At 37.6% G+C, this 25,285-nt stretch overlaps 1 protein-coding gene across 2 annotated transcripts in view; it reads left to right on the forward strand.

The window, feature by feature from the left end:
- LOC134800160 (unconventional myosin-XVIIIa) overlaps positions 1-25,285 on the forward strand; it is a 139,733-nt gene that overhangs the window by 34,987 nt on the left and 79,461 nt on the right. The window contains exon 2 of one of the 2 annotated variants that reach the window (XM_063772634.1): positions 8,181-8,308. The exons of the other annotated variant lie outside the window; for it this stretch is intronic. Coding sequence (XP_063628704.1) covers positions 8,181-8,308 — 128 coding nt within the window. The remainder of the gene's footprint in view (positions 1-8,180; positions 8,309-25,285) is intronic. 2 annotated transcript variants of the gene reach the window in all.

Raw genomic sequence — 25,285 nt, forward strand, 5'->3', positions numbered from 1 at the left:
TCATGATATTTTGAGTTTTATTCACCAGTACTCGAGTTCACTTTTACTAGTGATTTCATCAGAAGATTTAACTTTATTGAATTAAGTATATTAGAGTGATATAAAGTTAGAATGTAACTGATCCTCGTATTTCAGCCCGTACAAGATTAGAACATTGAGCTTTATTGCTTAATATAAAAGTCCAGTTTTAAATAATTGCCCTGATTATGATACGTTATGACTAAAGTTCTTTGGTGGATAACATTGTCCGTCACACATAACATAAAGTCACGCAAGCGCCCTGCGCCGCCTACATGAAACAGCAAGCTCAGGCATACATTTTCGCCGTGCGGTAGAAAGAGACGAGAGACCCCTTACGCGTTACGCCTTGCGCTGTCTCGAGTTCATCATTTTTTCCCCACCTCAAAAAGTGCTCAGCGCCGCTAAAGAAGTTTTCACTTCAAAAATCATCATACACAAACGTATAAAAATGACCAAAACTGCTGTCGATCGGAACGAGCCAAGAAAAATCTGGGAAAAATTACTTAGCGTATGTATACGAATATTGCAATGATTAGTTAGCAAGCAAGATTGTCACTAAAGTGGGATACCTTCTTCTGAACATACTTATTTGCTTAGCGACCGAATGTCAAGATCACGCAGTTTAGAAAAAGTTCAAATAATGTTCACCGTTCTATCACGAAGCGGGTGTTGAATTTAGATATTTGTAGAGAGCTGTGTGCGATCCGAACCGCTTTTTACACACACAAATTAGAATTCATTCGCTTGTTGTCATCATTTTGAATTCTGGTTTTTGTTTACAATAGTTATGTAATTATTAGACAGTATGACAAAGAGGAAATCTTCTGTTATTTATAACTTTAACTATTCCACTAATATTGCTTTGATTGATTATCAATTTGTCTGGCTGCGTAATATCATCGACAATCAAGTGTCGATTTACGCCACAATACGCATGTTCACTTTTACTTAGAGCCATGTGACACGATCGTTAGTTGTCATCTAACCCTTCTTAGAATGCTGGGAAATTATTTCTCACTTCTGTTCTTATACATATGGTCGTATTTTTCGTTTTTATTAAACTGTCCAAAAACATCCGTTTCTACCATCACAGTCTGTCTTATTATGTGACTGCCTTATCTATCTTATTAATTAAATCTGAATAAAAAGCTTATCTTTAATTTGGGCGTTATTTAAATATGGTGTGTGATAAATCATACATTAACATACGTAAAATACGAATTAACACTCATTTGACTCATTGAAGAAAGGTCAAGAAAGTCAACGAGAGCGTGTTTACAAGCAATTATTTATAAGAACTTTTATATAGGACAAAAATAGCCACACTCACAACAATTATCTTATTACAACCATATATTTTCTCAGTAATAACCCATAATTATATGTATTTGAACACATCACTTTGATTGATTTACTACACTGGTTACTGCCACGATTGGAATCTATTAAACGATAGTTTTAGGCCTACATTTGCCGAGCAACTGTCGCCCTTACGTTTAAAGCCTATAATTACAACTTCCACTGTCACGTGCCAGTCAATTTTCTACTCGGTTTAGGACCTACTCTGAACTTGATTTTGCCTTAAGCGTATAGAGCAAATGCCTACTTAATTATAGTATTAGATTGAGGCCAACATCTGTGGCGGTGAAGGTATATAGGTACTAAGACATCCTGCGTTAGTAAAGTAAACGTAAGATAAGTACTAAAGTAATACTAAATAGTATCTGGTCACGGTTGACCAGTCACCGCACATGCATAAATATATCAGGATCGAGAATTACTACACCTTATAAAACAAAATCCCCCGTGCCGCGTCACTCTGTTTGTGTGTACATATGTATCTTCGCGATAAACTCAAAAACTACTGAACAGATTTTCATGCGGTTTCCACCCATCAATAGAGTGATTCTTGAGGAAGGTTTAGATGTATAATTTGTTAAGATTTTGTGTAACCCGTGCGATGCCAGGGCGCGGGTCGCTAGTTATCTACTATACTAAGGTCTGTTTTTTAACACATTCAATACCACTAAGTGCTACGGGTTACGCTCGTAGCGCGTAGCCACGGTTTCGTCGTATGTAGCGCGTAGTCGCTACGAACAGTGTACCCGACAGTCGGGTTCTTGGTGTTGAATGTGTTAAACTATAAAGTACTACGCCATACATTTTCTACGCAAGAAACAAAAGCGTAGCTTACTATTTCTTATGGGCAGTAGGTACTTCATAGTATACTTTCAGATGAACATTACAAATTTGGCTTTTTATTTTTACGATATTTTTTTGAGAAAGTTAAAGTTTGCCCAGCAATGCAATACCGTTTCTTTATTTTTAACCGACTTCAATTTCATAGAAGGAGGAGGTTCTGTATTCGGTTGTGGCTATTTTTTTTTTTTTTTCTATGTACGTTCACCGATTACTCCGACATCCGTAGTCCGATTTGAGTAATTCTTTTTTTATTTGAAAGGAGCTACCCCCGAGTTGGTCCCATTTTAATTTGGTTCTGTTCTGATGATGGGATCCATGAGGAATTGAGGGAACTCCTCAATTTTTAAAGGCACATGCATGGTGTTTTGGGCGTTTTCTTAAGCAACTCGAGCATTTTCTCCCAAAAACCACCAATTTGATGAAGTAGACCTGATGATGATGATTATTTAGATGATAATGATGATGATTTCTTTAAATGTAAGTATGTTCAGCGATTACTCCGGCACCTGTGATCCGATTTGAGTAATTCTTTTTTTGTTTGGAAGAAGTTACCTCCAAGGTGTTTCCGTATTATTTTTGGTTCTGGTCTGATGATGGAATCCATGAGGAATTGAGGGAACTCCTCAATTTTTAAAGGCACGTGTTAAGTGATTTCGGGGTTTTCTAAGGTAACTCGAGCATTTGCTTCCGAATACCACCAATTTGATGTACTGCAACTGTAGCCTTACCACGAGTTTGACATTGACATATTCGCTAACGTCTTATGCATCTTTTTTCTAATCGCTCCCCCATTGCTGAGGATCGTGACTCCACTTGCGCTTTATAAATTGCCTCCAACTGTTTCGGTCTGTGGCTTGATGGAGGGCGGTGGTAACAGGTAGCTCCAGCTGTTCGGAGATCTTATGCATCTAAATGTAACTTTTTATGCATCTCGCTCACACTAAGGTTAGTACGAGCGAGATGCATAGGAAGTAAGTTACACACATGCTAGCGAATATATCAATGTCAAACTCGTGGTAAGCTGGTAAGGCTACTGATCGGGGGTTAGGGTTAGGAGTTAAGGGGTCAGGGATTAAGGGGTCGGGGAATGGCGGTTGAAGGGTTGCTGGTTCAGGATCGAGGGGTTCCTGGATCAGGGGTTGATGTGCTGTGAGGTTGAGTGATCGGGGGGCTTAGGGATTGGGTCAGTGGCGGGGCGGGCGGATGGATTTCGTTGACAGGAATTATAATTTCCCAGACGGACTCGAGAAAATTCCTGATTACATATTTACTAAAGTAATAGGTACACGAATTTAGTGTTAAACATGATCTTGTTTTTTATTCATGCGTCGCGCTCTTAACAATGCGTTAAAACTAAAAATGGTAAAATAAAAACTTTTTACAAAAAAAAAACCGACTTCAAAAAGGATGAAATAAAATATTATCCTTTTTGATGTCTATGCGTTACCAACTGATATGTTTGAAGTCGGTGCCAAGCCAAGTAGTAACAATACCAGTCAAAAATAATCAGCTTTATGGCTATAAATCCTATTAGAACTGTACTAATAACTATTATAAATGTGTAAAGAATTCTGTCTGCCTCTTTGTCGCCTTTTCATGGCTAAACAACTGAACCGCTTTAGGTGAAATTTGTCAAGAAGGTAAATTCCTTGAATTTTTTTATATTTTGAAATGTAGTCCTCTGGATAAGGGAAATAACTCAGTCCCAATCCCACACTTGCGTGATATAGACTGTTCGAGCATTAGTAAGAAATGCTCTTTAAAAAATACAACGCAAAAAAATGCATTTATATTTACACTAATGTGCCGACAAACATGGTACGGACTGCGCCAAGAAGGTTTGATCGTGTGTTCTGAGGTGTGTTCTTAGGTCCAGTCGACGTCAATGATATGTTTACACTTTTGCACCTTACTCCTTTGTAATAAGGCGAAAAGTGTAAACGTATTTTTAACGTCGACTGTACCTACAGAAAGTACGTTCATGTCGTTCATTGTCGTCGTGTAAGGCAATCCAACGTAGGTAAATCCTTATCGAATCGCACCAAAGTCATGGTATGCTTCAAAATTTGGCTTGGCACCGACTTCAAACATATCAGTTGGTAACGCATAGACATCAAAAAGGATAATATTTTATTTCATCCTTTTTGAAGTCGGTTTTTTTTTTTTGTAAAAAGTTTTTATTAAACATGCTTTGACAATCAGATAAAAACCATCTGCAAACCATATAGGAACGCTATCTCGGGTACACGTACACCACCTACACGCGCCGCAGTCTTGAGGTTCATTTCGACTTGAAATAATACAGTTTTTGATATGGAGTTGATACGGCCACTTTTGTATAAGATCACGATGATATCTGTGTAAGTTTGCATTTCAAAGTAAATTGCGTTACATTAGACTCGTAAAATTTAAATTGACTTACTGAAACAATTCTGTCAGTCTGTCACAAGTTATACAAAGTCAGGATTTCTACTGACTTTACAAATGTTGTGAATGTTGTGATCCGCAGCAACAATTTACAAACAAACATTTCAAGTTAAATACATTTATTTTATTATTTTTATTTGTTAGCCTGTTGTGTTTCACTGCTGGGCAAAGGCCTCCCTCCTCCCTCTCTTTCTTCCACGCGTCTCGTTCTCTTCTTCCTCGCGTTATCCCGGCATTTGCCGTTGCAAATTGGATTGCTCATGGGAGCCTGGGGTCCGCTTGACAACTAATCCCGTGAATTGACGTAGGCACTAGTTTTTACGAAAGCGAGTGCCATCTGACCTTCCAACCCAGAGGGGAAACTAGGCCTTATTGGGATTAGTCCGGTTTCCTCACGATGTTTTCCTTCACCGAAAAGCAACTGGTAAATATCAAATGATATTTCGTACATAAGTTTCGAAAAAACTCATTGGTATGAGCCGGAATTTGAACCCGCTACCTCCGGATTGAAAGTTGCACGCTGTTACCGGCCACCAGCGCTTTTACCACGCGTCTCGTTCTATGGCAATATAAGGCCAATCTTTCCGAAAGACGTCAAGATCGTGCCGCCATCTCCTTCGAGGTCTGCCGTGACGGCGCACTATGTTTGGTGTCCACTCGGTAGTTTTCTTGGCCTACAAGTCGTTCAATAAAAACAACGTAAATACAATGCGGAATTGCGTCCCCGAATTCTTTCGTGTACTCGCCATGCGACGTGTCTCTCATCTAGATAAGAATTGCCCCTAAATCTGCTCCAAGAGAAAATCCTCCGCTTTCGAGACATTTTTGTTACTCAAACTCGCAGATAATTTACATTTCTTTGCGAGGCAATACCCGCTAAATGTACCAGCATGTCTTGGGCATAATGCCGTGGAAGATTTAAATGCAAATAAAATTTCATTGACGGCTAAATATTTTTCACCTTTCGCCACATTACTTAGGAGAAATGGATTGCTTACTATGTGTGTAAGAAAGTTTTACTTCAAAATTTTATTTCAATTTGCATTGTGTCCAAAACAAGTTTTTTTGGAAATGTTCCTTTTTATTCGACTTGTTAATGAAATGATCCTTTCCGATTTCAAGCAATCCCGTTACTTGAACTTGATCATAAAAGGTTTGAGGTTAATATCCGTAGGTACTAAAAACTTTTAAAACTGTAGAATGCAGTTTCAATATGATGACATTCTCATCAATATGATATATTTGACGACCGGTCTGGCCTAATTGGGTAGTGACCCTGCCTATGAAGCCGATGGTCCCGGGTTCGAATCCTGGTAAGGGCATTTATTTGTATGATGATACAGATATTTGTTCCTGAGTCATGGTTGTTTTCTATGTATATACTCGTATATCGTTGTCTGAGTACCCACAACACAAGCCTTCTTGAGCTTACCGTGGGGATAAGTCAATTTGTGTAAAAATGTCCTATAATGTCCTATAATATTCTCAATGCAACGAAAATCTGTACGGTCAATGAATTTTATTTCTGTGCCACTTTGTACCTTGCTACAGTGACTATGACCGTGACGCTGAAATCATAATTCTTAAGATTGTAGATTCAGATCAAGCTAAGTCGGCAGTGATTTTGGTAGCCTAGACTGTACAAGTGTTATTTAAACGTTGTGATTTCATAGAAATTTGACATTTATAATGGTAACACTAGCACAGACTGAGCTATCAAAATAGCTGCCAACTTAGATTTGTCTACTCTACAAACATTTTCGAATTGTATCATTACTTTGGTCGATTTGTCTCCATAACAAACGAAGGTATAATATAAATGACGGATGTTTCTTGTTTTCTTTTCACTTGATAAATCATTTTCACACGTATTTATGCATATCAATTCAAATGTCATCAATAAATATAATTATGATACATTAGCAGATCTTTTCGTTCAATCAACTTGCCACTATCAAAAGTAGGCTTTAAGATATGCTAATAAAGACAGATCGAGTGTTCAAATAGGCCTAATAACAAAAATATAAACAGGTTTTCTATTCATAGATCATAGATCGATCTTCTGAAATAATTATAGCATACTTAGATTTTTATGACAGCGCGTGTTAGGGGGCCCACATGTTACCAGTTCGCCGGACGATATCAGCCTGACAGTTGTTAGGAACTGTCAACTTTTGCGTTTAACTGACAGACTGATATTGTCCCGGGAACTGGTAATCTGTGCCCCTTTCGTTTTGTAGCAAATGCCTATGTTCGATTTATTTATGTATTAGGAAATGTGGTAAATATATTCCCACAGCCCGCTAAAGGGTTTAGTGTACAAACAGCAACACTCTTAACTGTCCACCGGTGGACCTTATGCCTTTTGTAATAAGGTTTACGAACTGTCAGTTAACACAGTTAACGGTGTGGGCGATGGTACATGCGAAAGGCTGCTGTATATTTTCATGCGGATTATTTTAGAGTTAGACCAAGAAAAGTCTGCAACGATTTTGATAGCATACGCAGTGCAAGTGTTATTTACACGTCATAATTTCATAGAAAATTAACGTTTCGGACAGACAGACGGACATGACTAAACTATAAGGGTTCAGTTTTTGCCATTTTGGCTACACAAACCCTAAAAAACCCGCACCGCGTTCTAATGCAATAAATGAAGAATCAGCGCAATAACATCTCGCATAGCATTCTCGAGAAAGGAAAATCGACATCGACAAAAATCCCGCGCGATGTCTTTAGACCGCTCCAACTGAATGTTAGACACAACCATCCTCGTCGGCTGCGCAAGCGGCTCTGTTTACGGAAACAGGAATCGCTACTGTCGCTGATGTAACAGCTGTCTGCCCCCTCCCAGTAGTGGGGGGAACGAGAGCACGTATAGGCTGATGTTTTAGTTGACTAGTCTGGTATTATACGACCGAATTGAGATGTTCGCTCGGTTAGGTTAGTTTACTACAGCTTCTACAACTTGGTTCCTTTAAAATAACTTATTTAGGAAATAAATACATGATATTACAAGACAAAATTAGTCAAGACACTTTAATAGATGGGTATATATAATAATTTAGTAAAACTTAAGATGGCATTTCAGTTAACTTTTGAGGCAGATAATAATTCAATACGCAGCTGAAAGAATGAAATATAGGATAGTCACACTGTATGTAAACACCAACACACTCATGTTACGACACACAACACTTACAAAGAACACACACGGGTCATAAATAAATGTAGATGTCTATCTTGTATCTGAATTTATTTGAGAGTAAAATTATCTACAGGTAGATATAATGCTGAATACTACATTAAAATTAAATTTTAACTTCAAAATCAGGAAAGACATCTTATCTCAGGATCTGATTAACGATAGAAGGAATAGAAACAAACAATATGTTTATAGACCAAGCGTTGGCGTTGCAATCAGACATCCGAATTACGATTAGCTTAGTCTGGTCCTGTGACAATCCGAAGACCCACACACACACAACAGTACCACATGTAGCACCGGCTACAGCACACAAATTGCACAGATGCACCACCGCCGCCGTGGAGCTGTCGGTGCCAGAGTGGGTGCACTACGCGTGCGCGGCGCTGTTCCTGCTGTGGCTGGTCCTCGGCCGCCGCTCCAGCCACCTGCCTTCCACCTCGTGAGCCATGCGTATGTAATTTACACTCAAGTGCTTCGGCTTTCATGTTTCACACGTTACAATTCTGAAGCGTTTTGCACAACGGAATGCATCAAATGCAGAATCAATATCGGTATCGATAAACAGAAGTTTCTTTGAGTCGCGGGAAATCTGCGATCATCAATTTTTAAACCATAAGGAATTGGTTTTTGAACGTTCACATCATAAAATTCTTAAGCTTGCGTCCAATAATCAACTCCCTTATTTCTCGAAACTCAATTATCAATATTTCCCCGCGATTCTAAGTAACCCCATTGTACGGTACTATCCTTCGTTAATTATAAAAAGTTACCCATCGCTTACCAAATATTTGCTGATAATGACGAAAAAAAACCACGGTTTAAAACGCTGACTATCCATTCCATTGCTAACGATAAAAGTGTGATTGTTAGAACTTAATTGCTATTAATAGTCGGATCGAAAAAGCAAATCACTTGTTAATTTGCTTTAACTCCTCCATTGCCTAAGATCCTACTCTAACCTAAAACCTATACGACCTTCTCAATTTAGCCGCATGACACCAAACGCTCGAAAAATAACATCAACCTGTACACGCCAGTGACGTATCTCGCTATGCCCCTCCAAAGCCGTGGCGGACCGAGTCTACGGCACGGCCAGACGGGCAGTCGCTCTCGGTCAGGCGACCGGAGCGGTCGGGCTGGAAACATGTACCTAGTACCTACACATCAGACATATCGGAACGGACAAGGTGTCACAAATATCTGAACATGCTGTTATTCAACTAGGGGCAACTAAACTACGGCTGGACGCTCTCGGTCAGGCAACCGGAGCGGTCGGGATGGGAACATGTACACCATAAGATATATCGGAACGGACAAGATGCTCAGAAATATTTGAACATGCTGGCAACATTTACCCCTTTACCAGGTTGACATTTCAAAAATGACAATCGAAAGTCAGTCTTACTCATCGAAAATAGAACACATGTTTGAAGTGCCGTATGTGGGAAATATATATCCATTAGGTAAAGGGTTAACTAGGGAATTGGGCTGGTTCGATTCCAGCCCAGGGCAACTGAAGGCTTTGGTCACTTTTTCTTTCGTATCATCTATTTCTGGGATTAAAATTATCGTGCGGCTTGTATTATACGCATTACGCGCAGGTAAATTATGCACACCTATTGCTAATACCTTATGATCTGTATGTTATGCCTTTATAAGGTATAAGGTTGACAGGTATTATGCAAAATTGAACTCTATTCCCTTTGAAATAAAGTTCAAAATCAGGTGGGAAATGTATTCCCTCTGCCTTATAAAAGCTTAATTAGATTTTTGCTTAAACTACAAAGACGATTCGGCAATATGGGTTTTTCCAAAAACAAATTACACGCCTGTAGTGTAGAATATTCGAATTTAATGGTTAGAGAAAGGGTTAGTTGGCATTTATAAAATTAGAATACTTGGTGGACGACCGCGCGAAACCGCCTTTTCATACAAACATAGTCTCGATTTTTATAAACCATATAATTAATCACTAGCACTGGTACCTTTTAGCTTCCAGAAAACCGGGCTTTGGCTATAAAGTAAGTAATAGTATTTAATCCAGATTTTCATCAGCAGCAAATACCTTAAGCGAATTACTCGCACCATACAAGGCATGCTTAGGACCAGTAGACCGGTACTCGAACCATCAGATCCGTATGATAAATAGCAGTAGCTTTCCAAACTGCATCTGTTAGTTGTTTTCGCCATTTATGTTAATGCTTTAGGCCCGATTTGGTCATATTGGAGTAAGGAGAGATTAACTGCTTGGATCATGGAACCAAGATCAACTTGTTGTTATTTTTGTCCTACCTAATCTTTGCGATCTCATATAGTGATCCAAAAGACTCGAGCCTTTGGAGCTCTTTTTTTAGGGCGCGCCTCATCTCTTGACGCCTAAAAGGCTAAAAGCCTATTTAGCTCTTTAGCCCCCGAGCCCTAAAAAAAGAGCTAAAAAGGCTCGAGTCCTTTCGATCATTAATCTCATAGGAAGAATATTATAGGGCCACTATACAGCTGAATGCGAACGATAGAACGTCAATTGTCATATAGTGGTTATATAACGAAAAAAGGAATACTAATAACAAAAGATACGCAACAAGGAAACACATGTCGCCGCTAGCCACTCGCATCTAGGGTTATCACAAGTTAAGACTTTTCCTTACTTTCAACATAGCATAAATAGTTTATAGGTACATATAAATAATTGCATTTATGGTGACCATCATAAGTAAACATATTAAGTAGTTACCTACATCATAGTAGGATATCGATATGAACCCTGAAACGGGGCAGCAATAAAATTGACAATTATATAGCGTCTTCAGCTATTCGATCCTATAAGTTACCTACATATATATAAGTATACCTACAGGTTTAAAGGAAAACAATTGAGTGAGGCGATTTTATGAAGGTTACTTTGTGGTCTTGACCACCTCGAAAGGATGGGTGAAGATCGGGCAGTCAAAAGAGCTTACTTAGGTCGACCAACTGGAAGCCGTCCTAAATATCGTTGGGTGGATAGAGTGGAGGCAGATCTCCGGCAGCTCGGCGTCGGAGAAAGCTCGCGTGAATCCCCTCTGGACCGAGCAAAGTTGCGTGCTCATGTGTTGTATTGTAGACCAAGACTCATATTGGGTCATCGCGTCAGCCAAGTAGTAATAGTACTAGTAGTAGCTCAGATTATATATGGTAGTAGTACTTTGTGGTATTCGTGTAGGCTTTTAGGAGTTCAATTAAGTCATTTTGGTACCTAATTTTCACAACAATCAAGTTATAATTTGTGATTTTATAGCAGTGGGTACCGTACAATATCAACAGAACAGAAGAACAGAACATATTTATTTCATAGTTTGGATGTTACATAGGTGAAGTACAGTGATCCCCACACTAGGCTTAGCCTGTGACGTGGGGATCTAAGCCAAATACGATTTATTATTAAATCTAGGTACATTAAAATTAAAAACTAAGAATTTTTATTAAATGACTGAAGTGAAAGTGTTTATGTGAAGGTTTGTGTGTATGTATGTGAGTATGTATGTATGTACGTATTAACTACGACAAACAGAAGAGAAGAAGAGTAGCCGTGCATGTTATTCATCTTTTGGGATCTGACGCAAAATAATGTTGAAGTCTATAACTAACTATAGTCATTTCAAAATGTCCTCTGACTCATCATAACTCCAAGAAAATAGTAGGGGTTACAATTTCAACAATTTCATAAGTTTTCATATAAGTGTTGGCAACCCTGCCGGCACGTGAAAGTCCATGAATAACCGGGATGGCATTTCCTCTCCTCGGCCACCGGCCACTCCCTACGTATAAAACTAAAAGCACGCTTAGAAAGCAGTGGGAAATATTGTCTTGCCGGCGTATAGGCGACATCAAACCCATTTGTACCTATAATGTTACCAGAGAAAGATATCAGAGGCCAGTTTGTAATCTGCTACCTTGGGAAACATTTTGTTTAAAGCCTGCGCGAAGTGCATTGAGAAAGCAATTGAAAATATCGTCTAGTCCGCGTATATTTAGGTGACATTGAAACCATTCGTACCTATAATGTTACCAGAGTAAGATACCAGGGACTAGTTTGAGATCAGTTACGTTGGGAAACATTTTGTTTAAACCCTGCGCGAAGTGCATTGAGAAAGCAATTGAAAATATCGTCTAGTCCGCGTATATTTAGGTGACATTGAAACCATTCGTACCTATAATGTTACCAGAGTAAGATACCAGGGACTAGTTTGAGATCAGTTACGTTGGGAAACATTTTGTTTAAACCCTGCGCGAAGTGCGCTGAGAAAGCAGTTATAATTGTTATAAAGTTATAAATATGTGGCGTCCCGTGTCTAAAGGGTCCTTATGCTCCATGTGTATAAGGACCCTTCTCTAATGGAAAGCCACAATTATTGTGTACCCTGCGTATAGGTGACATATAGTAACCATTTGTACCTAAGATGTTACATGAATAAAATATTATTATCATGGTTTGAAGATGTTCTGTTACCAAGAAACATTTTGTCTTGACTCTATTAGTTTATACTTGGCTTGCAACTCTGCTTAGTTGATACTCTTATGGTAGCTTTTCCTTTGCAACTTAAGAGATCTCACTACGCGTTGCCTACCTTATTGATTATTGGTTATTGTTTATTGATTAACCAACCAAATACAAAACCACCTGGATCTGGCACTGAACGACCCGACTTTAACCTACTTACATTATTTGATCATGTAATGTTTTCTTTTCATCTACCCTCAACTGGTTTAAGAAGCCATTTGATGGTAGATTTTATTTACTCTTTTTAGGGTTCCGTACCCAAAGGGTAAAACGGGACCCTATTACTAAGACTTCGCTGTCCGTCCGTCCGTCCGTCCGTCCGTCCGTCCGTCCGTCCGTCTGTCACCAGGCTGTATCTCACGAACCGTGATAGCTAGACAGTTGAAATTTTCACAGATGATGTATTTCTGTTGCCGCTATAACAACAAATACTAAAAACAGAATAAAATAAAGATTTAAATGGGGCTCCCATACAACAAATGTGATTTTTGACCAAAGTTAAGCAACGTCGGGAGTGGTCAGTACTTGGATGGGTGACCGTTTTTTTTTGCTTTTTTTTGGTTTTTTTTTTTGCATTATGGTACGGAACCCTTCGTGCGCGAGTCCGACTCGCACTTGCCCGGTTTTTTAAATACCTAAAGATACAGACTATAGTTCAAGGTTCAAGGTAGGCAATGAAAAAGGCACTTGGGTAATGTTATCTATTAAAAGAACCTCCGTAAACATTGGGATATTATCTTAGGTAAATTTATTGCTTGACCGCTTTCGATGTTTATCCAAGATCATCGAAGTGGAACAAAATAAGACAATGTCACCGTCATTCATCAACGATTTCTCGTGGAATCCGTTAACATTGTTGCCCTTCAATTGATAACGTTAGTTATTTACTTTATTATTCAAATTAGTTACAAATATTACAGTATACTACCAAAGTACTGCGAAACTACAAAACAAACGAAAATACAAAGTAACAAAATACTTAAACAATGCAAGTAAATACAAAACGAATACAATAATTCGATTTGGGTGACGACGTGACAGCGTGGCTCCGTTGCATCGTCTGATTTAGAGAAGAATTCGACAGATTTGCCCCGGAATCGCCAAAACACGACATCCTTTATTATTAGTATTATTACCTCTATCAATTACCAGCCATAACTGACTTGACAAAGTAAGAAAAATGTCTTGTCATTTCTTGCACTTTGTGCTGCTAATAACATGGTGACTTTATATCGACTTGGTAACGTTACCAAAGAAGATTACTTCCCGAGCAAAAGTCTCACGGGTGGAACACGCTATACGTGTTTTAACTGTTTAAAGGTACACTCGGCAACGATCGTTACGCCAAACCTGTGACGTAGAAGTGACAAACCGGGGATAACAAAACACAACAAAGTTAACAAAACACAACAACAAAATTAACAAAATTAAAAGTAACTGCCCATTGTAAAACGGTGCATCTTCACTTCAATGAAACCATTAGGTATTTACTTAAAATTAATGCTGGTTTAACGCGAGGATCAACTACCTAACAGGTATATAAATAACAGGCGACCGGCTTGTGATCTCAAGAGCAACATTTGAATTACTCGTGATCAAAATGTATTTCAATTTTATTATATAACGTTTTGATTAGTATTGCATATGACAACAAAGCTTGTTTCAAAACATTTTGTTTATTAAAAGCTTTGTATTTATTACATTTTATCAGTCAAAACCTTTGTGACAGAACTTATGGACTGACTGGCTACTTTTTGCGCGTTGTTTCACCCGCTACTGATGCTGACTGTACCAACGAGCGCTGCGGGCTCAGCACGGTTCCATTTTTATCGACTATCACTATGCGCGTCCCTTTCGCACTTAAATACTTGTTAGAACGTGACAGGCATGGTGACAAGGGATAAAAACGCGACCGTGCTAAGCCGCCAGGTCTCGCTGGACCCGATATAAATCATCTCGGACATCTGCCAGCGCGCCGCCGGGCCTTCATCGCGCTTGTATTCGTATTATGCATACATTATCATACATTTAGTAAAACTTGCTGCAGTTTGCACTTGGCGGTCTTGGCTAGGCTATGTCACAGTCTATAAAACAATACAGGCATTCGACGAAGCCGTCTAGACAGGGCAATCGTGCGGGGTGCGAGGGGCGAGGGGTGGGCCGCGCGCACCCGAGCTGCTTGCATCGCCACTGTTATTAGCTCGGTATTACTTACAGAGCTAGCGTGTTTTATTAATTTACTACGCGGCCTTAAAGTCTGTGACAACGCAAAAATATCTGACATGATCTTATTTGTAGAGTCATAAGAGCTTGTCACTTATTTTTGCGGCCTTCCAAGAGTGACATATTATTGCAGGTGACTGTACGTATAGCCCTATCTTAAGGGGCCCACAGATTACCAGTTCGGCGGACGATATCAGCCTGTCAGTTAAACGCAAAAGGTGACAGTTCCGAACAACTGACAATCTGACAGGCTGACATCGTCCGGCGAACTGGTAATCTGTGAGCCCCTTTATGATCGTTACCAAGCTAGCCTACAATGTAAGAGATGCGCAAATGCATTCATCCCATAAATCTTCGTCAACGACGCCTACCCGCTCGCTCTCTTCTCATTTGAATTGCATTTGAAATTGTTACGAAGTATTGCTTACGGGAAACCATAATTCATTGAAATAAACGATGGACTGGTGAATATTAGTTCAGTGCTAGTACAGTCGCCATCAGATATATCGGAGCGGCCAAGGTGTTCACAATATCCGAACACGCGCTCTAACGCCCTGACAATAGAGGCGTGTTCCGATATTTGTGAGCACCTTGGCCGCTCCGATATATCTGATGGCGACTGTACACTCAGATACAGTGAAAATAGGTTACTTTGTGTTTAAACCATATGAATTTAGAGAAGACACCAATAATGCTAGTTTCAATATATTAATCCTTGAAACACAGTTTGATATTCTTATAACCGAAATATGTTATTAAAATATAATTGAAATTGTAATATTATTCGACGTGTTTATTTAATATATGCTAACAAATTTTTATTTTGTTACAGGTAAGTTAACATTTTATAATGGAGCTCCACAACTGCACCTACCATTCAGGTATCATGTATTTACTAATAAATGCTGTCATTCAGTAACTTAAACTTAATTCAGTAATTAAACTTAGATTGTATTGTAAATAGTTCCTACCTAGCCGAAATATATTGCTCCTAATAGCTAATAAAAAATGGAGCGGTTCTGAAACCTTGACGGTGAGAAAAAAACTTTGGTCCTTCCAGATTAGCAAAAGGTCCAGTCTTAAGGGGCCCACTGATTAACAGTCCGCCGGACGGTATCGGCCTGTCAGTTAGAACAAAATTTTGAAAGTTCCGAACAACTACTACTATTAAACAAGTAATATTATGTTTTGCGTTTACCATAGGTAAACCTAATACCTATTCGCGATGACAGTGCATAAAGAAGCTCATACTAAAGTTATCCGATCTTATCTAACAGACCAGACCGCATGCTATTTCAGTCTCGGCCGATGCCAAAGCCCCATTAGTTTTACAACCGGACTGAAACTTTATGCTAATTGATCCAAACTGCGCTAATACGGCTCTAATCGCTAACGTGTATCTCATTTTCTTAAGTTATCAAATTAAAGGTGTTTTCCAATTAAGACGGAGATGTCACAAAGATTTGATTCTTGGGCGTTTCATGCTTGTGAATATTTTGCACCATAAGATCCAATAAAGGCAAGTAATCTGTCAAAAGCTCAAAACTTTTCATACTGTGTATGTAAATCCGTTAAAATCCTAGTGAACCTGACTTTTAATAGGATTTTTTTTGGTACCTGCAGTTGAAATATCTAAATATAAATTCAATACATACAATCGAATCGAATTTGAACATCGAATTTAGAAATATAATATTGATATAGCAAGTATTATTATAAAACAAGTTTTATTAGGTGGTTAACATTTCTAGCACCCGCAAGTTCCAAATATCATAAATTAAATCTTATTTTGGATACGTTTTGGAATTTGATACCTTTTTGGCAATTTGATCACGTTGGCAGGCAACAGCCGAAGAATCTTACACTTTACTGCTAACTGTTGAGTCTATTTCCATCCCATTGCCGTTCCGATCACGTCACAATTATCATTCATGTTTATATTCGTAGACGCCAAGACGGACCGAGTAACATAATGTTAACCAACTTAACTAACTTACATATGATAAGCTTAATATCGATAATATCTTTCGTTCTTAGGGGCAATTTCATTGTATTTTGTACTTTAAAGCGCGACTAAAGTCGTGTCGTGTATTAGTAACGTCTAACCGTCACAATCCTGACAAAATGTATGGGATTTGACATTGACCGTCAGTTTTGTGACGATTGCTAACCGGCCGTAAACGGTACACAGTTAAGTGAAAATGCCCTTAGATAAAGTTGCTCAATACCCGCTTGCTTGCAAGTTGCAGTTGTATTACGCGTATTTGTTAGTACGATTGCCTTCTATTAGTTGCACCGCCCGCTGTCGTTGACCGGTCGCGCTATGTTATTCAAATGAGCCTCGTGTATACAGACTCTTCATTGAAACTTTGCATATGTTTAACACTCGCTTGTTAACAGTTCTTTGGGAACATTGTAATGCCACACCTATTGACCATTAGTAGGTCCTATGTCGTTGTAATACGGTTTATTAATGATCAGTAGTGACGGTGGTAGGTTCAACTACTTACTTGCCCTCTTTCTGAGCGATGACTGAGCTTGAACTTGGGCACAATGTTTTGTTACATTGTCAACTATGAGAAGGTACTTGTCAGGGCGTTGTTAATATTCGTATAGTTCAAAAAGACTTCTAAAGTGTTTGAACTTTTCGTTTGTTTAGTGCAGGTTTGTTAAAGGCAACCGTTTCGTAAATATTTCAAAGTTGAAGTGTTTCTTAAAATACGAAATAAACGTACGTTATAAATACGAAAGTACGTTACCTAACTCTGTCCTTTTCTCTTTCTGTTCCCTCTTCACGCGTGTGAACCGCTGAACCGATTTAGATGAAGTTCTGAATATAGATAATTTGACTCCCGGGGAAGGACATAGGGCCGTTTACATTCCGGAATTTAAAGGGGGTGAAAAGGAGGGTGGAATTTATAATCGTAGTGGTATATGTATATACTAATCTTATTCAACGCAGACAAAGTCGCGGGCATTAGCTAGTATTTTATAGGTACCTTGAAGAAATCCAATGAAACATATAATTAATATAAAACATTTATACCCTGTGAAACCTCTAAGTGGACACTTAAATGGATACTAATTTCCAGTATTTTCACATTTATTAAACAAGTGTCTATGTATTCAATTTATCTTAAACTTTCCCGTTAATGGTTTTTCTCGTTAGTGAAAGGTCGTACGTCTGTCTTAAATTAGTTAGAAGGGATGCCAGTGGACAGCGTGACATGTGTTTACGCGCTTAATTAGGTACATTTTTAACTTTAGCTTATGTACTTATATATGGGACAGATAAATTATAAAGTCAAGATTAAGCGTTGATAAAATGTTTTTTATTGAGTTAACCCAGGAGTCCGCATGCGGCTCTTTGAAGAGTTTGAAGCAGTACCGTCTCTACCATAAGGGCACACGGGGCCCGTGCCCATGACCTCCATCCTCAGGGGGCCCCGAAGGACACAGCAACAAGTATATTTGATTACCCATAATAAATAGAAGATCAGAGTAGAAATGTTAGTTTAATTCGCTTTTTACTTTCCAAAAGGGCCCCAAATTCTTATCTGCCCAAGGGTCCCAGCATAGTTTAAGACGGTCCTGGATTGAATGTATAATTGCGTAAATGAACACTTGAGATTTCTTAGACCTTTGAAATCAGCATTTGCGGCTCTTCGAGATTCCTAAAACTGTGATATCTACTGCTGTAGGTTCTTTTTCTCAAAAGTTTGCCGACCGCTGACTTGACCCATATAGGCCTAGGTATCAGGTCATTTTCGGGAATAGTAGGAGGGAATGCCTGTAACCTCCAGGAGTTCAGACCAAAAACTATTATGGGCATAAATGAGTTAAGTCAGTGTGTGTAAGGCGATTTCTGTAATCTCAATTAAAGATTTTACAATGCATAACTTTGCTTTTATTAGTATGTAATTATTATTTTCAAGACCTAAAACAACCATAGGTATCAAATCATAGGTATCAATCTAAACTGAGCAAACCACTGAGAATCAAATCAAATATAATGCCAGATTATTAATATAATTAGTAGCTACACTAACTACCATATATTATGGTTTTTATAGTTTCAATAATTAACAATATTAGACATGCTTTTTGTCATTAAATTACATGCAGCATGAAACAACCATCCAAAAAGACTATGTAACAACTTGTGTATAACAAAACCACATAATTTACACAGTTATGGGCCGAGAATCGAATGAATACTAAACACCCGTGAGAAAAGTTTTTAAATATTACTTCTGTAACATAACAAAGGAGGGAAATTGTAAGAGGTACTAATTTATTTTAAATTGGGTAATTAACGAGTATTTATTATCACGGCTAAGGTTATAATTGCTTCGGTCTTATTTTTAAATTTTAAGCTTAATATAAGCGCCCCTTGCACCATTCCACCAACCCGGGGTTAACCGGTTAAACCTGGAGTTATCATGGTTACCAGTGCAATTTGACACTGGGTTAACGGTTTAACCGCTTAACCCCGTGTTAGTGGGATGGTGCAAGTGGCGCTAAGAGGGCAGAACAGGCGGGTTAAATAACGAAAATGTATCTGGAAAGCAGACGCTGGAAGCAGAAAGAAGAAACGTTCTTTAGAGATACTGTAGGTAAGTTAAGATTTAAGATCAAGGTACGCTTACTGGATTTACCTGGAAACCAGTTTTTATTTCAAATGTATTTATACATATGGCTCGTGCACCTTCGCCGGGGAAATCGGCAAAAGTGCACTTTCGAGATGCCGCGCGTCGCACGGCGCCTGCCGGTAAAATGTCGCACTCTCACCACAGAAAGGTTGCTATTGCGAATGTTTCGCTGTGGCGTCACGGCTCGCATGGCTTATTTTTGTGATTGTGGTAGATGTTTTGTAGTACATATTTGACATTAGGTACAGCCTGGTACAGCAAATTTGCTTACTCGATTGGAGTATAATATCAATTCCATGTCAGTTTCAGTTTTTCGTAAACGAACGCGTGTAATTAATTAATTGGTCGTCCCATCAAAATCTTGTTCTAAATCGCGTTTGGTAAAAACGCCCTCTCTCTCGAAATCGTATTATTAATGAAAAAGAACATTGTAAGGTACACGATATACATTATTTAGTTTAGTTTAGAGTATTGTTTTAGATAATCGACACAGATACTGACAGATAAATACTTTAAAAAGTGCATATTATGCATGTTGTCTACAAATTTGGTACAACATGAAAAAGACAAAAGAAGTATTGTGTATATACATAGTTTTCTTTTAGGTATGTAACGATACATGATTTTGCCGATACGTTACCGACACCGATTTTTGAAGTAAATAATCGGCGATACCGATACAGATACCGATATCAATGGCACATTAGTTAGTTAATAAATAAAACAAATAAGGAATTATATACTTAATATGCATAAAACATACTTATGTATAATAGACCCTCGATTTTGTGAAGTGTGAAAAACTGTAAAACAAATAAAGAAAAATGCCAAATCAAAATCAAAGAAAACAATTATTTAGGTAACCATCAAGCAATCAATGCAAAATTAAATCCAAATCACTTTAAAGGTAGATTTTTTGTTATGGAAACAAAGTTTATTCAAATTATTAGCAGCGTCATTCGTTTCGCGCGCTTTTCATATTCGGCCTGCTCATTATATCGGCCGATATACCTATCGGTATCGGTATCGTTACATCCCTATTTTCTTTCATAACATTTAGGCGTTCGTTTTTTTTTTCTAATTTTATTTACGTTTACATTCTAGATATTGATCGATGCACTAGCAGCATCTTAGCGGCACTTTTCATTGCCATGGTTTTTCATCGGGTCGATTAACTTTCGTTAAGTGAAAACCGTGCGAACCTTTGTCGCTCCGCACTGCAATTTGCAACAAAAACTTTTTTAGCAAAAACTTTCATACAGGGTGGTCCACAGAGATTTTAATTTTTGAGAACACCATTTTCTGTGAGAACTATATGGATTTTGAGTAACATGGCACAAAACGCCTTAGGAAATGTTTCTTGGGGTTTACAAAAAAAATTTTTGTTCGATTATTTAGTTGACGCCTGCAGTCAAACAAACAAACAAACAAAATTTACTTTATTCATGTAGGCCTAGCAACAAGCTCTTATGAATCGTAATTAATCTTAATCTAATTATCAGAGCAATTTATTGATGTTTAGTATTATTCCATAATAAAATTGGATTATTATACATATCAAATTTAACACTAAAAATTTCACAAAAGGATCGTCAAACATTAAAAAGATTGTATAAAAAAATACTAGTCTAGAATTTCTAGAATAAAATCTAAATGTCAAAAAAAAAGCATAAATGACAAAAGAAGTAATAGTATTACATCGGAATATCCATTTCCTCATCAATAATCAAATATACCTAATAAATAAATAATCATTTCGAATAACAATTAATCCCACGTTGTAATATCATTCATGTAGTCTTGTGTGGTATAATAAGCTTTAGAAATAAGTTTACGCTTTACATAATTTTTAAATTTATTAATAGATAATTCAGTAATATGGTTTGGAAGTTTATTATAAAATCTTACACAATTACCCATGAATGATTTTTTAATTTTATGGAGCCGAGTGAAGGGCACTGCGAGCTTATGTTTATTTCTAGTATTAATATTATGAATTTCACAATTTTTCCTAAAATTTACAATATTTTTATGTACATACAGAATATTCTCATAAATGTATTGACAGTGCACTGTCATTATGTCAATTTCCTTAAATTTATCTCTAAGTGAGTCTCTATGGTTCATTTTGTATATTGCTCGAATAGCCCTCTTCTGCAGAACAAAAATGGTATTTATCTCTGAAGCACCGCCCCACAGTAAAATACCTTATGCCATAATGCTATGGAAGTAACTAAAATATACTAATCGAGCTGTTTTCACATCAGTTAACTGACGGATTTTGCTCACTGCAAAAGCTGCAGAGCTCAGTCTATTCGAAAGAGTAGCAATATGGGGACCCCACTGGAGTTTAGAATCTAAAGTTATACCAAGAAAAACTGTACTATCAACTAATTCCAATTCCTCATCCTTCACAATGACACTTGTTTGCACATGCCTTACGTTACTACTAGTGACAAACTTAATACATTTAGTCTTTTTCTCATTTAACAGTAAATTATTAACATTGAACCAATTTACTACTTTTGAAATAGCATTGTTTACATCATTGTAAGCTTGTTGCTGTCGTTTGACTTTGAAAATAAGTGAGGTGTCGTCTGCAAACAATACTATATCATGGTGGGTCTTAATAAGGAATGGCAAGTCATTTATGTAGATAAGGAACAGGAAAGGCCCCAATATTGACCCCTGTGGAACACCCATAGAGACCAATTACCCAGGTGATCGCTGTCCATTCACATCGACCCTTTGTATTCTACCATTTAAGTAGGACTTAAGTAAATTCAGTGCCGATCCTCTAACTCCGTAATAATGAAGTTTCCTGATTAATGTTTCATGACAAACACAGTCGAAGGCCTTAGATAAATCACAGAAGACACCTAAAGCATCTCGTGACTCCTCCCAGGCATCGAAAATATGCTTAATTAGCTCAACACCAGCATCGGTTGTTGAGCGACCCCGTGTAAAACCAAACTGCTTATTATGCATCAAATTATTAACGTTAAAATGTCGTACTAATTGAGAAAGAACTAATTTTTCAAAAATCTTGCTAAATGTTGGTAGCACAGATATCGGTCTAAAGTTAGTGGGGTCAGAGCTGCTACCAGATTTAAATAAAGGAATTACTTTACTATGTTTCATTAGATCAGGAAACTCGCCGCAATCAACACTGTTGTTAAATATAACTACCAAGTCAGGCGCTACAATTTCTACTAAGGATTTGACAGCATGGACAGAGACTCCCCAGAGGTCATTAGTTTTTTTGACATTAATTGATTTAAACGCCTTTATTACATCTGAGGTACAAACATGTTCAAAATGAAGGTCTCCACAACACTCTGGAGCGTTATGTTTTAATAATGTAACAGCAGATGAGGGTGATGAATTTAAATCCTTAGTTGTGGATACTGGTACCTCGGTGAAAAATTTTTCAAATTCTGTAGCTACTTCTAAATTGGAATCTATAATTTTGTTATCAATGTTTAGTTTAAGTTCTTTAATTTTATGTTTCGAGCGACCAGTCTCCACATTTATAACTTTCCAGGTTGCTTTAACAATGTCGGAACTACTTTTAATTTTCTGACTTAGATAATTTCGCTTAGCTATATGACAATCTACTTTAAACTTCTTCGAATACTCCTTCACATGTTCTTTAAATTCATCACTCTGATTAAACCGCCGTTCCTCATATAAGACATACAGTTCACGTCTTCTTTGATGTAAGTCCGCAGTAGCCCACTCACTAAAAACTGATGCACCACTAACTACAACGAGGTGAATATCGCATTATAATGATCCATAAAAGTGTGAAAGAATGAATTATACATACTATTAGGACTCATATCGGAAGACAAAAAGGGTAGCGCCTGAACTAAACTTAGCTTCATTCTTTCCACGCGGTCCGAGGTTACTGGTACAAAAGTTATTTGTTTTCTCATGGTATTTCTCCTTAATGCCTCAAATACCATTAATTGACCTAAGTGGTCTGATTCTAAATTGCTGATAACTTTTTTAGCAATAGGAAAAATATCTGTGAAAATATTATCTATACAGGTTGCACTAGTAGCAGTCACTCTAGTGGGCTCCATAAACATGTGGTTGAGATTACAAGATTTAAAAAGATTCAATAATCTACAAGAAATAAGTCTCAGTTTAATACAGCATTATATAATTAATTGACAGATATCGACAAAAGACAGTCGTTAAACATATCCCATCCAGTTCATTCGAAATGATAACTTAAATAATTTTGTTGTAAAGTTACATATTATGTTAAGACGCGATATCGTACTGACGATTTTACAGTACTGGTGCTGTTGAGAGGACTATTAGACTATAGGTTATTCTTGAGGCCTATTATGTATGTTCTTATGTAGTTGTTCTTAGAAATATAAATAGAAAGACAAACGCACGGGAGTAGCAAAATACAATATTCATCAATAGGTAAGATAATCTCCCAATATAGAGATTGTAGATATCTGAGTTATGACCTCTTAATATGAAATAAACAGATTAAGTTTTTTTATACGATTTTAAAATTTGTTGCCATTTCCTATACCATCCTGTATGAATAACGGTATCGACTAATTACTTAGATCAATGGGTTCGTATGATCTACCACAGGCGGTAATTAGAAAGTAACATTTCTTTCGTATATTACGGAGAGTGTTAAGTAACTGATATTGACACGAGCAACACAATTTACTGACCTTTGTTAGATCTTATCTCGTTGCAATAAGGTATACGTTTGACCAGTTCAATGTAATAGTATTAGTAAGTACTTGACAAAGCTCTTTGGAGGAACAACTGAATACGATTACAAAATCATGACTCGTTAGAAAGAGGAGTGCTGTCATGAATACTGCTTATGTTATGAGATCAGTAGAATGTTTGAGTATCTGAGTCATTGATTGTGTATGCAAAGCTTCAGGAGTAAGACCATAAAATTAATGAAAAACTGGACAAGTGCGAGTCGGACTCACCCCCCGAGGGTTGCTTACTTTTTAGTATTTGTTGTTATAGCGGCAACAGAAATACATCATCTGTGAAAATTTCAACTGCCTAGCTATTACGGTTCATGAGATACAGCCTGGGGGCTATTCATAAATGACGTTATTTCAAATTGGGGGGGGGGGGGGTCTGGACATCGGATGATGGTAGCATGACGTAGGAGGAAACGGGGTTATTCGAAGCATGATTTTTGGATGATTTTAGGGGGGGGGGGGGGGTCAAAAATCGTCAAAAATAGATGACGTAATTTATGAACAGCCCCCTGGTGACAGACAGACGGACAGCGAAGTCTTAGTAATAGGGTCGCGTTTTTACCCTTTGGGTACGGATCCCTAAAAACGACCACACTCGCAACTTCATAAATGCCCTTGTTTATAATTAGGTACGCTGACAATTAGCTTCATGCATGAATTTTTTGGAAGATGTCAATCTATTTTACTTTGCGTGAGATTCAAATGTTTCTAACAAACCCTGCCTATATCTTCTGCTACTACCCAGAAACTACAAAATTGCACAAATAAACCGGACACGTGCACCACGAGTGAAAACGCCGCATACGAAAACCCCACAGGACGCAGCTGCGCCAAAACGTATTGGAAAAATAAGTTTTACGTTATTTACGCCGTCAAATAATTTTTCGTAATTAAATAATAAATATCAGGGGACATCTTACACAGATCAACCTAGTCCCAAACTAAGCAAAGCTTGTAATATGGGTGCTAGGATACGATATACATACTTATATAGATAAATACATACTTAATACATAGAAAACACCCATGACTCGGGAACAAATATTTGTGTTCATCATACAAATAAGTGCCCTTACAGGGTCACTACCCACTAGGCCAGACCGGTCGTCAAGCGGTCATTAATATAAAGAATCTAATCAAAGAGTTTAATATACATTTGGGCAATAAAAAATATGTTATAATATTACGTTTTTAAACTATCATTATAATTTTTTTACAGATTATTGCAAATTTCACATTTTTGCAATAATTT

Source organism: Cydia splendana, chromosome 19, assembly GCF_910591565.1.
Source record: "Cydia splendana chromosome 19, ilCydSple1.2, whole genome shotgun sequence".
Taxonomy (NCBI): domain Eukaryota; kingdom Metazoa; phylum Arthropoda; class Insecta; order Lepidoptera; family Tortricidae; genus Cydia; species Cydia splendana.